At 34.6% G+C, this 16,290-nt stretch overlaps 1 protein-coding gene across 1 annotated transcript in view; it reads left to right on the top strand.

Moving 5' to 3' along the window:
* The window catches only part of KDM7A (lysine demethylase 7A), a 61,736-nt gene extending 46,197 nt beyond the window's left edge, over positions 1–15,539 (top strand). Inside the window, exons 11-20 of the mRNA XM_081330992.1 lie at positions 71–160; positions 634–840; positions 1,758–1,882; positions 2,692–2,834; positions 3,607–3,704; positions 5,393–5,541; positions 5,680–5,885; positions 8,219–8,301; positions 9,138–9,411; positions 11,028–15,539. Of these exons, the coding sequence (XP_081187118.1) occupies positions 71–160; positions 634–840; positions 1,758–1,882; positions 2,692–2,834; positions 3,607–3,704; positions 5,393–5,541; positions 5,680–5,885; positions 8,219–8,301; positions 9,138–9,411; positions 11,028–11,122 (1,470 nt within the window). The 3' untranslated portion in view covers positions 11,123–15,539. The remainder of the gene's footprint in view (positions 1–70; positions 161–633; positions 841–1,757; positions 1,883–2,691; positions 2,835–3,606; positions 3,705–5,392; positions 5,542–5,679; positions 5,886–8,218; positions 8,302–9,137; positions 9,412–11,027) is intronic.
* The last annotated feature ends 751 nt before the right edge of the window (positions 15,540–16,290 follow it).

Here is a 16,290-nt window from a genome sequence, read left to right as displayed (position 1 = left end):
GAAATGTATGACTGTATCATTTTTCATTTATATTTAGAATTTAGCTGATTTTCTTTTATTTTGCTTACAGCTTGTAACAGAACATGCCTTTGAAATTCCAGACAATATTAGGCCTGGACAGCTAATTAAGCAACTCTCTAAAGTAATTCGATCTGTAGAGGTATGAATAAAAGACATTTAATTGTGGTGGTGGAAATTTACATCATTTTATAGGGAAACAATTAGGGTGGGACTGGATAATGGTTTGAATCAAATAGAAATTAGTTTGATGAGCTGGATTGTTAAATTTTCTATTATTTCATACTGCATACCGTCTGAAAATGCTGTTTTACAAGAAGACACATTACAATAGGGATATCCTTTTGGCATTCAAAGGCTGCATTTGGGTTGAGACAAGAGTTATACTGGGAAAAATATGATACAAGATGTGCCAGGATATTTTCCTCTGGATTTTCAAGGGCTCCACAATTGTATCTTGCCCTTCCTGCTGCTGTAATGATTGTCCAGTCTTACAGCGAAAGAAAAGGAAGGAATAGCCCTTTCCAATATCTTTTCCTTCTTATCTTGGTACATGATTATCTGAATGCGAAATTATAAAATAATCCATTCTAAATGGCTTTATTTTACTTAAAGGAAGAGAACAACAAACCAACAAAAACTCAGGGAACTGGTGTGTGTCAAGTTTCACGGTCATCAAGTGAGTTGGCCTCCATTCATCATTCCAGAAGGAAAGCAAGGAAGCTACGAGATCAGTCTATCAAGACACCTTCTAATCTGGACATTCTGGAGCTCCACACAAGGGCAGTTCTTAAGAGATTAGAAATGTCCCCATGGGAAGAGGCAAGTATTACAAGTTAGAATGAAATAAAGTACAAAAAGCCTGGGTACAAAATACCGTGATATGTTTGTGATTTACTTTTGCTAAAATATTGTGTGCTTACATAATAAATCAGCTCAAATAATTTAGCAAATGTAGATTAAAAGAAATATAAGAGTTTAGTATTAAAGATTATGTTATACGTTTCCAGCTCCAACTCTGTCAATCTGATACCTCAGTATACCATCACCATTTCATATTATTGCTTACCATTAAGATGCTAAGAAAATTATGAAAGACTCTGATGTCTAGATCAATTTTTCCTATGGTAATATATTCTGTATGTGAGTTCTAAAAGTTGTTTTTATAGTCCCACATTGTGCAATGCTAGAGGTCATCAATTCTAGCTTTACTTGTCTCAGCTAACTTCTTGACATGTTTTATTTCTTTATTTCATGTCCATATTAAACCTTAAACTGCCAAAATGAGGTCACCTTTTTGGCATTATCATTGGCCAGAAACAAATCACTTTTGGTGCATTCTACTGGTAGTAATCGACAGACCAACAAATGGGCTGGACTCTTGTCTCTCCACATTCGCACAGCATGTTGCTATCTGCCAGCATCCTCCACTTGAGCATATTGGTCTTACACTTAGGTCTTACTTCAACCTATTCAAAATCCTTCTTGACACATTGATGCAATATGTATAATTAGGTGTGCTAAGCCTCATTAGTCCAGAGAATGGAAGTAGGTTCAAGTATTATAAAGTACAGAATTTAGTAATTTCCTATTTGTGCATAATAATTTGTATATATAAACCTGTGTTATAGTTATTAATAATGCATTTTTTCTTCTTTTGCTTATAAAGTTTGCATCACCACTAATGTGAATTACACAGAGCTTTTTAAAATGGAATCTTTTTTTGTCTCTTGCTTTAGGACACAGCAAATTATAAATTGAATGGGAGGTTTAACAAGCCACTTCAACCATCTTCCACTGTTCCAGAATGGAGAACAAAAGACAATGATTTACGGCTTTTGTTGTCAAATGGAAGAATAATTAGGTACCAAACAAATGTTACGTGACTTTTGCTTTATTGAATTTTGCTAATTCTGTTCACTTTTCACTTGATTGATTGAGGCTGAGAAATGATATAATTGTATGTAAGTTTTTAAAAGGTAAAAATTTAGGCCAGGAAATGTGTTGTTAACTTGTAAGGCCAGATTCAGGTTTGTGCAGGCTCCTGCTTCTCTATTAATGAACTTTGGCATGGAATAGCAATACAGCCCTCTCTAAGCAGTTTACAGAGTCAGCAAATTGCCCCCAACAATCTGGGTCCTCATTTTACTGACTTTGGAAGAATGAAGCCAGTGAGACTCGAACTGCCGGCAGCCAAGTCAGATAAGTAGCCTGCAGTACTGCATTCTAACCACTGCGCTACCAATAACACTCCAGGAAGTACTGTGCAGGTTTGGTTATAAAAGGAAAGCTGAATCCACCTAGTTTATGCTGTATGGAGTGCTGTGTTTGGAAAAAATATTGGCTCAAAGAACACATAAAGGCTCTGATAGCTACTCAGTATACCAAGTGTTAATAGTAATGTTACTGATACGGTAGTGCTTTAAAGTGATTTAAAAGGACTTAAGTCAACCTTTTATAAAGGAAAAAAATATCCCTAACAATTCTGCATTCTCCTCAGAAATTCATCAATAAAAACACAGTATGACCACATACAGGAGAAAAATATTTAAATTGATTTTTAGTTTAGAGTTTTTAGTATTTATAGTGAAATAAATACTCTTTTAAAAGATGAGAAAATAACAAAGGGAAAACTCCAATGGATATCCTTTATAACAGATTATTTTGTGACAGAGATGAACGGCAACCCTTCAGAGATCCAAGTCTATACACAGCAGACAGTGAAGATGAGGATGAGAAGAAAAGAACTATTATGATAGAAGAGCCGAAGTCCCAGGAGGCAGATGGCCATGTGGATACACAGAAACCACTGAACAGTATGTCTATTTTTTTCTTGAATTAGTAATTCATACTTTTTCTTCCTCTATTTTTATACATCCAGTTGCTATATATATTATTGCTGGTTGTGACTTCATCATCTGGCTAGCTTCACTGCCATTGACAATGCCACAAAAGAAAGAGGGATAACTTTTTCACATGTTAAATGGGAACATTCTTTCATATACCAAACAGAGAAACACTGATTTTGTTATATCTGACATATAATTTTTTTTACATATGCTGAGCAAGACTGTGTCCATATATTTATTAGAAATATACTGTACTAAATGCTGCAAAGATTTTAAAGATTTTTATATTAAGATTATTTAGGATTTTAAAACAATAATATTTATTCTCATTCTAGTACTAAAATGGGTACCACCAGTGAAAACTAAGTCAGAAGAATTCTAAACACAAATCAGTAGAGTTTAAAATCCGTTAGAACTTTAGCAACATTAGATTTTTACATTCTACCTAAACCTAGACAGAGATGGTATTTCTAAATACTAACTCATCTAGATGTGTGAATTCATTCATATATGGGGAAATGGATCTGAGTTTGAACTTATGAGAATGAAGCAAGAGAGAAAATTCTAAAAGAAATTTAAGTACTGCAGTTTATTAGTATTCTTGGCTTTACAAGGTGATCCCAAATTCTATTTGCTTCTAAGCATTGAACTGTTATGGGATTAAAAGATTGGCAGAAAAAGAAAATATAAGATAATGAATGTATATAATGAAAAATCTAATGTCCCTCTTTCTTTCTAGTGTTTTTTGAAAGTGTGAAATCAGAACTCAGGAATGGCAGCTCAGAATATTCTGATATTTCTGATTCAGAAGAATCTGAACCTGATTGCACTAACCAGGTAAATAACATGTTTCAGAATAGTAATCAATGAAGAATTATATTTTTAATATCCAAAGAATATTTAGTTTCAAATGAAGTATGGAAAAATAGTGAAGAATACTTCTATGTATGACTAAAAAAATAGAGATTAGCTAAAAGATCAGTGAGTTAGACTGAATACAATATATACAATATTAGGAGTTTTACAAAATAATCCTTGTTTTTCCCCCCTGAGTCTAAGCTTCTGCTTTCCTTTCCTGTAAATGGTTTCCTTCCTGTTCAATGTTCTTGATTCTTGATTGATCATAACATATGACCATGATTTAAAATATGAGTAACGTCATCCATAGGGTCGCGATGAGTCAGACACGACTTCGCAGCTAACAACAACAAAATCCATAGTGAATAACAATTGAGGGTCTGTACAGTAGTGGGTGGATATTCTCTTTAAGTCCATTCAAACCAAATGCAAGTTACTCCACCCCCAATTTTTATTCAATATAGCTTAGTCATGTATATGGGGATATTTTCATTTTCTTTTCCATCATACTTGACCTTTATATTTATTTATTTAAATTTAGGATAGCAGCTAAATTGACTAAACAGTTCACAATATATTAAGCAATACAAATAAAAAAGAATAACAAGCTGTTCAATCTCTCACTGCAAAAACGTAGGCAAAAATACATCTAACAAAGGAATCTATCCATCTTAACTCAAGACTTGGGAGAAGTTTTTCAAGACCTTATGAAATGCTAGCAAGCTGTATGGATGTAAGGGGAGATCACATTGCAGAGGGTAAATGCTGTGACAGAGAAGGCATGCTTCCTAGGGCTTGATAAACAGCACTATTTAACTGAAGAGGTCTGGAGCATGTCTAGTCTGTCAGCATCAACAGACCAGGCAGAAACTATAGGAGATAGGTGGTCCCTCAAATAACCTGGCTCTTTGTCATGTAGGGTTTTATATGTCCTGTCTGTAAGATTGGTACCTGTAATCGCACCTGGACTCATAGAGGCAGCCAGTGCAATTTAAAAAGGTGTGTCACATGGGAATACTATTGCTGTCTGTGCTATTGAATTCTGGATCTATTGGGACTTTTGAGTTGCTTTCAAGGGCAGCTTCATATGGAGTGTATTGTAGTAGTCAAGTCACGAGATGACTAGAGCATGAACAATTGTCCCAAGGGTTTTCTGATCAAAGAAAGAGCAGAACTGGTACACCAAATAAAACTGGGAAAAGGCCCTCTAGGCCAGGGATCCCCAATCCCCAGTCTGTGGACTGGCACTGGTCTGCAGCATGACAGGAACTGGGCTGTGCAAACAAGCAAAGCCCCATCTGCAGGATGTAGGGAGCACATGAAACCATGTCCCCTCTGCTCCATGGCAAAACCCCTCTTCACGGGAACCGGTCCCTGGTGCCCAAAAGGTTGGGGACCATTGCTCTAGACCACAGCTGTCACCTATTTGATCAAGAACTGTGAGTTCAAGAAAATTCTTAAATTGCGGACTACTCTTGAATGGGTTGTTCCAAATAACTGTTAAGGCTAGGATTTCACACTAAGGCATTTCAGCAATCTATTCACATTTATTACAGTATTATTTGAGTGAAAAAAACACTGCCTATCTTTCTGTGATTCTTAACTATAGTTTAAATCACTGATTATATTTAATCAGTGGAATGCTTAAATAATTTTCTCTCCCTCAGCAAAAGCACTCCTCACTGGAGGAATCAGAAAGCTCAGGAGATGATGAAAAACAAGAAGTAACTTCAAATTTTAAAGAGGAAAATAAAGTAACAAAGGACTTGTTTCAAATCACAGAGAAGCCATTTAGAAATGAAAATGCAAATAAAACGTGAGTAATTGCATAGGAGATCTATAGTATAAAAATTATTGGAGATAATTTGAGCAAAATGATATTGAACAGGAATACACACACATGTATGCATGTATGTAGGTATGTACCTGTACCTTCTGTTCTTTCCTTTTTTAGGGAATGTCCTACCTCGACAAGTATGGAGGAAGAAGCTATTCAGGGCATGCTGTCAATGGCAGGATTGCACTATACCACTTGTTTACCTACTTATACTCGGAGCACAGACTGCACTGACCGAAGAAGTTTTGTTCCAGATCACAGAAGCTATTCCAAAAATAGACATAAAGATAAAATGTCTTCTCAGATTTATAAACCGGAATATGGTAAGTTGTCCTGTTGCTGGATATTTCAGGGTGGCTAGAAGATAAATTGTAATCTGGTGATTTGCAATGGATCAGTAAGGTTTTTCTAAGTCCCATTTGTTTGACAGTAACAGAAACAAAACAGTTTCCATTTATAAAATGAGATTGCTCCAGCTACAAAGGTTTTAGGTAATTAGTTGTGGATTTTATATGTAGAAGAATTCCATCCTGATTCTCAAAGCCTGAGTTCAACGTTTATTCTAACTCTGTGTCTTTTGACCTGGCTCCAGTACTTCTAAGTGAAAAGGAAACAATTCAGCACATTCTGAAAGCCAATAATCTGTCTAATTTGGGGTCATATATCTATCCCAAAGTTGGTCTTCAACAGTATCATTAATATCCTATTATGCAACTTTACCCTAGACCAAATAAGTGATGTCCTTAAAGTCCTACCTCAGTATTAGGAAGTTCTATGACTTTGGAGGAGGCAGAACAGGGCTGTTTCCTTATAAGACCAAATGGCATTTTTTATTTTGGCCTTGTGGTTCTGGTATATTCTGCTGGTAGTCTTCAGTGAAGATTGCATTTTCTCTTTCCTCATTTGTCACAATTTGACGGTGCTGTTGGAGTCACAGCTTCTGTTGAAAAAGCAGGTGGCAACTGTGGCCAAGAGGAATATTCATCAGGCACTGAATATTCAGAATAGAGACTGTGGTCTCTATGACAAAAATGATCCTTCTGAACAATTTCCTAGCATCAATAGATATCTCCATATCAAACCAGCCTATATATACCCTCCAAGTGTTTCAGTTTTATTTACAGGAAGGAGGACTTTCAATTCAGAATTCTTCTATACAACCATTGCTTGACTCTTTAAGAGACTTCAAAGACATCATCTTTGCTTGGGTATAGTACTTAAGAACTCAGGGAATACACAGACAGACAAAACTTTCTTCGTGGACCATTGATCAGACTTTTCAGTGTATGTGACTATGGATTTGTAGTAAGTAGGGAGAAAAATTCTCTGGGAATCATAGTAAGAATAATGGAAAAAGGCTTTCCTGTCTCAAGAGTGCAGACCAATGATTCAGATTGTGATTCAGGAAGTGTTGATATGTAGCAATCACTTGCCCAGAGAAACTTGCAGAATATGATTACTGTAGTTCAGGAATCTGTACCTTGGTTTTGATTGTATGCAAGGACAATTCAATGCTTTCTTCCATGCACGAATTCCTGCCAATTCCAATTTTAGCATAGGGAATGCACCAAGTATGCAAGCTCAGTGTGCAAGTGATAGGGATCATTCCCTTTTGGCTCAGAGGGCTTGAGATGAGCTTTGAGGAACTGTGACACCTTTCAGTGTGTTTAGGCACTTTGAACCAGGGTGAGATTTAGCATCTAGATCTAGAATAGCTTTATATCAATGTGTGGAACATAAAAGAAAGCCAAATCTTAAGGACTTCCTGCAATGACAGCAGATATCAAATATGGTTTACATATATCATTTGACTTGGGGAGTCTTAGCCTGCTGCTCAAGTGAGACTGATGTATTTACCACTTAGGATATTCTTAAAATCAGATCCTTGTTTTATTCTAAACACTAGTTCTATATTTTCTCTTTATCCAGTTTTAGAACTTACATAGAGAATAGTTTGTGTTTTAGATCATATTTATGCAGAAATATTGACAATTCCAAAGGATTTCTTAATGTTTAAGCAGTACTGTATATAACAGTACAGGTAGTCCCCACTAAATTGTGACCACCATTGAGACCAAAATTTCTGTTGTTGAATGAGACATTTATTAAGTGAGTTTTGTCCCATTTTACAGCCTTGCCACAGTTGTTGAGTGAATCACCACAGTTGATAAGTTAATAATTTGGTTGTTAAGTGAATCTGGCTTCCCCATTGGCTTTGCTTGTCAGATGGTTGCACACGGGGATCACATGACCCTGGGACATTGCAACCATCATAAGTATGAGTCAGTTGCCAAGTGTCTGAATTTTGATCATGTCACCATGGGGGTCCTGCAACGGTCATTGATTTTGCTTGTCAAAAGGTTGCAAAAGGTTATCATATGACTTTGGGACACAGCAGCGGTCATACATATGGGTCAGTTGCCAAGCATCACATGATCATGGAGATGCTACAAAGATCATAAGTATGAAAAATTGTCATAAGTCATTTTTTCAGTGTCATTGTAACTTTGAATGGTCACTAAATGAACTATTGTGAGTTGAGGACAATTGTATATGAACTGTGGATAAGAAATAGAGTATAGGGAAAACAAGAAATAATTCTTTTTCAAAATTAGAATTCTTGAAATGTTTCTGAATATTTTAAATTTCCATACAGGCAAGCACATAAAAGATGAAAAAGAAATGGGAGCTTCAGTATTTCTTACACCATTACATGCAGTTTCTAAAATCAGTCCTCAGGTGAGATACAGTATATTGAATGTTCAAAAATTTGACTTTTTAAAATAATTGTATGCCACATTTTACATATTCATTAATTATAACTCTTTAGTTCTTTCCTGATAAAATATGTGGTCCTCTATACCAGCCAAGGTTCTGGTCTATAGAAGTTTTGATTTAAAATTCTCATAATCCACTGAGATTAACAAAGCTGAGACAGTATAATTGAAAACCACAAGATTATCCATTTCTGTTTAATATGAACGTACACATTGTGAATCTTGCTACATTAACTGAAAGAGTGAGGTGTTTCTGCAATGTTTTTAAGTTGTAGAACATTCCAATAATAGAAGAGATTAACAAATGGGATTATAATAGGGCACAGGGTTCAGTATTGTGTTGTTGTATAAACTAAACTGTAGATGCAAATGTAGGTATGAAGTAGGAGATTTAACATTTTTAGAAATCTGTTGTGTTAATAGAAAGTAATGAAATAAATAAGTTCAGATAGTTATAAACAATTTGTTCTGATTATAGCTTGCAAATCTCTGAAAATATACTGTAATAATGTTCAGTATCTATCAAAATATATGAAAATAAATTTTCTAGTTTTAATATCTGTTGAAAGATGTAAAAAATTTAGTATTCCTAATTTCATGTCTTTTGCATCACTTCATGTAATAAATATTTAGTTTGTAAAACCCATCTACCATATAACTTTGTAGATAAATCAAGTTACAAGCAATCAAGTTAAGTTTTTTATAATAAATGTTGGTGTTGTTCGCATAAATCTACAAAAATACATTCAACATTTTATTAAAAACATTATGGATTTAAATGCTTTTCTCCATCTATAGGAGACAAGTAAAACTCAGAAACATGTTAAGAAAGAAGTTGCATCTGAAACCTGTTACAGAATTCAAGAAAACAGGAACCATGTGCAAAATAATGGAATAAACTTTCAGCATAGCAAATGTATGCAGGACTGCAACTTAATTGATGGGGAGTGCAGATTAAGTGACAGCAGTCTCAGCTCCGACCGACCATATGGTGAAGCATCCACTGTACCTCTTCATCCAACCAAGCGGCCAGCATCAAATCCACCCCCCATAAGCAACCAGGCAACAAAAGGTAGTCTAATCATCCAATTTACTTGCTATTGCCATTTGTACCACATGCTTACCTTAAAATGTGAATATTGAGAAAATGGGTTCAGTGTGCATCCCTGTAAACAGTTCTGTCCATTCAAATGTGATTTGAAATTTTCAACTTCAGTTTTTTTCATTCAGGATTATTTCACACAAAGTTTTTATCAATCTCAAACTTCAAAGTGATCATAATGAACAAGTTGGAAAACCATCAGTTCAGATCCGGCCTCGATGAAAATTTCCTAAATAAATTAGAAAAAAATTCCTAGCCCTAGGCCTCATCTATGCATCCATCCTCTTTGTCCAAGTTCTGAGATAATTTACTCTCTTCAGAATAGAGCCTCTTTTCTGAAGCTGGAAACTGGTATTTATTTTCCATTAAAAAACATAATACAACCTCCTATGAAAACATTTTGGTTCATTAGAAGCATCCTTCCTTCATTCCTTCCACCCACCCACCCACCCAATAATTAAGTGTTATTTATTTATAACACTTAGATTGTGTCCTAGACACAATGATTCTAGATAGTTCACAAGAATAACCAGTAAAAACAGAATGATATATTTTATCATTTTATTACGTGTAATACAGTCAGTGCAAATTTCCATGGGCCGGCTTGGCTGATAGTATATAAATCCATTAAATAAACAGCTGGCCAGTTCTTCTACAGGAATATGTGGTATCTTTGCTACATGATGTCAGAACTGAATGCAACTAGATGATGGACAGTCTGTGTCATCTCTGTTCATTTATTTTGTTTTAATTTCAACATGTGCCACAAGACTGTTCCTATGGTGTTTTTATACTGTGCATTTTTAGCAGTTACTGGATGAGGGGGTTGAGGGAAACACTTAGAAAGCATTCAAATGCTTAGATGAAAGAGAGAAATCTAGACAAAAAGATCCACATCAGTGTAAAGCTGCTACTAAAAAGGTAAATGCTCTTTTGTGGCACAGGAGCATAGAATCAAGATCATTGGTGGGAATTGCCTCACTCTACTCTGGTTTGGTCAGATCCCATTGATGTATGGGTCCAGGTCGTGGCACTAGAATACAAAAAGGACAGTGACAATGACAGATTGGAACAACAGTATAAAGTACCATAGGATCCAAGAAACAGTCTTGTGGTACATGTTGAAATTAAAGCAGACTAAATGTACAGAAATGACTGTCATCTTTGTCAGAGGTTGTGAGGGATCTGGAAAGGCCTTATGAGGAATAATTAAATGTCCTGGATATGTTTAGTCTACAAAAAGATGATGGGAAATACAATAGCAGTCTTCCGGTATGAATAGTTTTCACACAGAACAGGGAGGCCCATGAGTTAACATGAAGAAACTCCTAGCAGTTTGAGCTGTCAGCCAGTGGAACAGTCTGCTATATAAATATAAAGTTGTGAGTTGTTTTTTTTCTAGAGCTCTTCAAACAGTCTGGATGCTCATCTATTAGAGATACTATTGTAGATAGAGCAAAGTTGACTAGGTGATCTCTACATTTAAACTCTTATGATTCCACAAGACTATTTTCTTGAGTTTTGAAATTATATGTAAGGACTATAATATAATGTTAATAAATATATGTGTTTCTTTCCTCTTTCAGGCAAGCGTCCAAAGAAAGGAATGGCAACTGCCAAACAACGGCTTGGGAAAATTCTAAAACTGAACCGAAATGGCCATGTACGATACTTAGTTTGATGTAGTGGCTGCTTCTGCTTTTCTTCGTTCATAGACCAGTATTGAGGGTAACAGTGCCTGGAGCTTCTGTTTTATTCCTCTGCTTGAAGCAGAATGCATGCCTCTTATTTGAACACTGCCTGATGAACAAAAACCCAATGCTGCATTTTCACTGTGCCACATCTGCTGAGCAATAACTTTTGGGAAATGAAAATATTTGAAAAGACTATGAATTGGAAAAATGATCTGTTTTTCAGGGCTCATTTTGATGCTTTTAGTAGTGTCTGAGCTAATTCATGAACAGAAGTGTGTGATGGTAAACAATAATTTATTTGTCAGATATTGTCAAGGATTGAATTCATGTTTAAACTATTTATTTTGAAAACTTTTGGGGGAATTATTTTAATTTTAAACTGTCAAAATGTGAAGGTTTTATTTGTCTTTAATGTCTGTCTGAAAGTGGAGAGAGCTGCGTTTTTTGTTCTGAATTCAAGCATTTGATATAGAGATAATAGATTTAAAACACGGATGTGATATATGATTTATTAAGTTAAGGATATGAAATCACATCTTAGATTCTGTTCTTCTGTACAACATCATGGATGGCTTTTTTCCTGAACTCCTAAAGTACAGATTCTCTGGTAGTTTAGTTCATTGAAATGTCTTCCTTCATTACTTTCATTTCCTCTTCATTTTCACCATTTATTAGCATAATGTGAGCAGCATTTGCTTTAGTCTTTCTCTTATTTTATTTCCCTGGGGAATATGCATTATTCTGGAGAATAATGCATAGCAATCACCCATGTAGAACTACAGATATTGATTTAAGTATAGAAATATAAATACATTTTCTGGAGAAAGACTGTTATAGTGGCAGAGTATTGTTTTGATTGTCTACACATGCCAGCTGATTAAAGGTCTTAAGTCATTTTTGTAAATATGTAAATATGTTTGATAGCTTTTGAATTTCAGTATGACATATTTTATGTCATGCTTGGCAAAGATCTGGTAGTAAATGCTGATTCTAAAATGCATGTATATAACCTAGATGAAAAATCATATTTTTGTAAGATAAAGCTGAATATTTAAGCTCTTTCGGGGAAAAATGGGAAAGCATCTGACTACCGCTTTACTAAGAGGGCTATTCAATACCAGAGCAGGAATATTAGGGATACTGCTTTAGTAGTTTGGTTTTCTTATTGATCAAGGGTTAAAGCATGGCCAAAGCTACTCAGCTGCTTGACTTTCTTAAATAAACTTCCCAGCCTTTAGGTCATATCTAAAATAACATATCTAGAAGTCTCAAAACAGGACCTTTCTGTGCGCTACAGTTTTATATTCAGTATTTTCTGCATTTGTGTGCAACATATCTGAATTAAACTATGTTCTTGTTGCATATCAAACTAGTCACTGCAGGTACTAGGACTTAGCTAAATTTCAAGGTTGTAGTCCTCAGTGAGGTTGCCACTGTCCCATTTAAATGAACAGATTGTTTCTTTAATTGTGAGGGAATGATAGCCAAAAATTTAAGCTAGTATTCATTAAGGAAAAGTAGGCTGATTCTCTATCCCACATGTAGCAAGTCCCTTTCAAATCATTTTGGAGGGCTGAGGTAATTTCTAAAACAGATCAGAAAATTACAGAAAGACTGGTGAAGGAAGTTCAATTGCATGAGTGCACTGCATTTGTGTGACAATGGATTTCACCTTTCATTAGGAAGTAGGCTCTGTTGCAATAAATAGAAAAGATTTAAGAATACATTGAATGAAACTGAAGAATAAAGGAACAAAAATCAAACGGATATCAGCCTGTGGTATATCTGAGGTTTTGAAAATAAGTCTGTTTTTCTTGAACTTCCTTCCTTCTTCAGTTTTCTTAGCATACAAATGTCAAATGTAGAAAAAAACAAGACTGGAAGAACCTCTTCACTGCTGGCTTCGCCAAGATAATTGATTACAGGGTGAAAAGTCAACATTTTTTTTAAAAAAAGAAGACATTTACTTATTAGTTTCAAGAGTCATATCTTCTAACTGGGCTATGGTACATTAAAATAAGTACTTGTACTGTGTATTTTCAATGTATTTTAAAATTATTCTGTCTTTTAGGCAGAAAAACTGTTAGAATCTGGTTTTGATTTAGTTCTAATTTTCATAAGCCATATTTTTCAAGCAGTTTATTTCTTGTGATATCCTAGCATCATCTGTAATGCAGAAAACATTGAGGCTACAATTAACTGAATGATAAATACATTAAAATTATATGTTCTTTATTGATCAGAATAACTGATAAGTGTCACAACTGGTCTGATTTCTCTGAGAACCATAATCATTAAAATGCATGCCTGCAGAAGAGAGGTAGTAATGAAGAGAAGGGGTAGGTTTTGGATACATTATATTTTAATACCTATTCCATTTTTCTCATTCTCTTCACAGAGGCCTATCCCCATCAAATTGTTCTTCATTGTTATCAGCATAGAAATATATCTTCTTAGATTATTAAAATAAAAATGCTGATTATAAAATTCTGGCTTTCCATGTTTCAAACACAATTTGAAGCAAATCTTCTGTTACCACTTCAGTGAGGCTATTTCTTAGACTTTAAATGTATTGAGGAAGGCAAATATAGCTATCAAAATTAATGGTTTTGAAGAAGCAAATAAATTATTTTAGTAATATAATGAAGAAGTTACAATGGGCAGTCTTGTCTGTATGCTAGTTGCTTCATTTATACAAATCATTACTGTATTGCACCAGATTTTACATTTGTAGCAGATATCTGAATTTAATTATATAGCCCACTAATTGTTTTATTTTCTTGAGAGCAAAAAAGGATATTTAAGCCAAATTTGGTAAAAGTTGTTCTATCCTCAGTAGAATCTGTATTCAGAGAAAGATTCTTTTATATAACTAGACCAAGTATTTCAGCTGTATGCTAGAATTACTTTAGACCTCTTCCTCCCTAAACCAATAGGGTGAAATAAAGTATTTTGGATTATGTTGAAGATGGAAGAAAAACAGAATTTCAAAGCAGCAATTTTAGCAGCAGCATTTTAAACCACATTTCTCATTATTCCATAGTCTTTGCTTACTGAATTCAGGCTGCCTCAATTCAGGCTGTAGCTTCAAATGATCTCTGTGGTAGATTTACCTATGCAATCATTGTATTTGTTGTATGATTTTCAAATAATTTTGATAGGATTGAATAATACAAGGTTAAAATACATTAATGTTCTTCAGTGTAGCAACATATGTCATAATCAAATTAAAGATACATTATTTTACTGAAGTTTTTTATATACTTCAGATTACTTTGATTTATCAGAATGTCCATTATTAAACTTAGGAATATTAGGATGGAAAGCAACTCCAGTCTTTCTTCCAGATTTTTCCAATTTTATAGCTGGTAACTGGAAGGAAATTGAGAGGCATTACTTTCTACACAGTTCCTTGCATAGTGCCTCTTTGATCACAATTTCTGTGCTGCAATAAATAAACAAAAACACCACTAACACCTCTTCCCTTTCACTTTTTTATACTAACATGCATTCATACTTCCAGACCATAAAAATCTGTTCATTAGCTTAAGCAGGTAAACCCAGGGCAATTTTATTTTGTGAAAGAAATGTAAATTGAATTTAAAGGCCTTACACTTTGTAGTTTAAACTGGATTAAGAGCTGCAACTCCATTTTTTTTCCAAAAGAGCAACGTTCTGTATACAATAAAATGACTGTATTGTGCAGAGCAGGATGGTAATAAGATTAGCACTGATTAAAAATGCAGCTGCTGATAAAGCTGCATTTTTGCCTGGAAGAAAACTTTGAATATAAATTTTAAGCCATAGTAGTTTCTTGCTGTAAGAAGGGAATGAAATAATTCACTTTAAGAGATTATATTAATATGAATTATCACTTCTGCTGGGAAAAGTTTAACTTTGCCAGTGCTTTGGCATTTTTAAGATATTCATTACATTTGCAAAAAGGGGATAAGTCTTGGCTATATTTGCTAGTTTTGTAGTAGTGTTTTGCTGATGTGTCTGTTTCCCAACACCTTTTTCTACTGTCAATCTAAATTCTCAATTTTTTCAGTGTGGTGAAATAGCTGTCTTTCTGAATAGAGATTTGTGTGTTCTTTGCTCCTTTTTATACAAACACACTCCTATGTGGAGTTTTTGGTTGGAAAATGGGAGGCTGCAGCTTTAAGAGCTCCCCCCCTCCCCATTTACTCAAGTTTCCCATTCCATTTTTGCCTGCTGGCAGGGAAAGTGTATGTACAGTATTTATTTTGTTTCAATTTTACTTTAAAATTTGTTTCTATAGGTAGTTTACTGATTTACTGTTTGGAAGGACAAGTGGCTTGTTTAAATTTGTATTTGACCATAGATTTCACTTTCTGTACTTTATAATATGGAAATTAAAATCTGTATTACTTATGTTTCTGATCGTTGCATTGAAGTGTTTAATTTCTTTTTGTTTGCTTACTCAGATTAAGATAAAATATGGTGCAGATTTTCTTAAGTATTGCTTAATTCCATCTCTTCTATTTCTGCAACTTTTGTTTTGGTGATTTTACCATTTCTCATTTTGAGCAAACCTTGAAATCAGATTTTATCCCCCAAATAATAATTATTTCAAAAATAGCGGATAAGTAGCTTCACCTTCACTAGCTTAATTCATTAGCACATAAACTATCAATAATTTGCTTGAACATACAAGAAGGAGGGCTTGAAAGTCATAACATCTGAAAGCTGATTTGCCACAAATGTAGCAAAATATTGAACAATTGTATCAATAAAAATTCTAAAACTCTGTTTTCTTTTCTCAGCTTGTTAAATTCAGTTACTGTTCATACTGTGGGAGGTAGCTATTTAGGCCTCCAAGCATTTACTAGCAAAAAGGTGAAAGTTTAGATTTTAGGGAACTCCCATACATAACTGGTAATATGACTATATGCTCTAGTGTGCTAAAACTTGTGCAGTTTCTCTTTTTGTTAGACCATGATAGCATACTCCCAACCATATTTCTTAAGATACAGATTTTACATACAAGCACCTTGTTTGCTTTGTGTTTTGTTTTAAACGTGACTTTGGTGAGTGCTTCAGCTCTCTTTAAGGCATGGGTGTCAAACTCAATTGTGTCACGATGTATTGGGATATATTTTGCCTTTGCGGAGCTGGGGTGGGCGTGGCCTGT

The sequence above is a fragment of the Vipera berus genome (genome assembly GCF_964194415.1).
Source record: "Vipera berus genome assembly, chromosome: 6".
NCBI classification, from domain to species: domain Eukaryota; kingdom Metazoa; phylum Chordata; class Lepidosauria; order Squamata; family Viperidae; genus Vipera; species Vipera berus.
The sequence above is the reverse complement of the archived record's forward strand: the minus strand, read 5'-3'. Positions and strand labels throughout refer to the sequence as shown.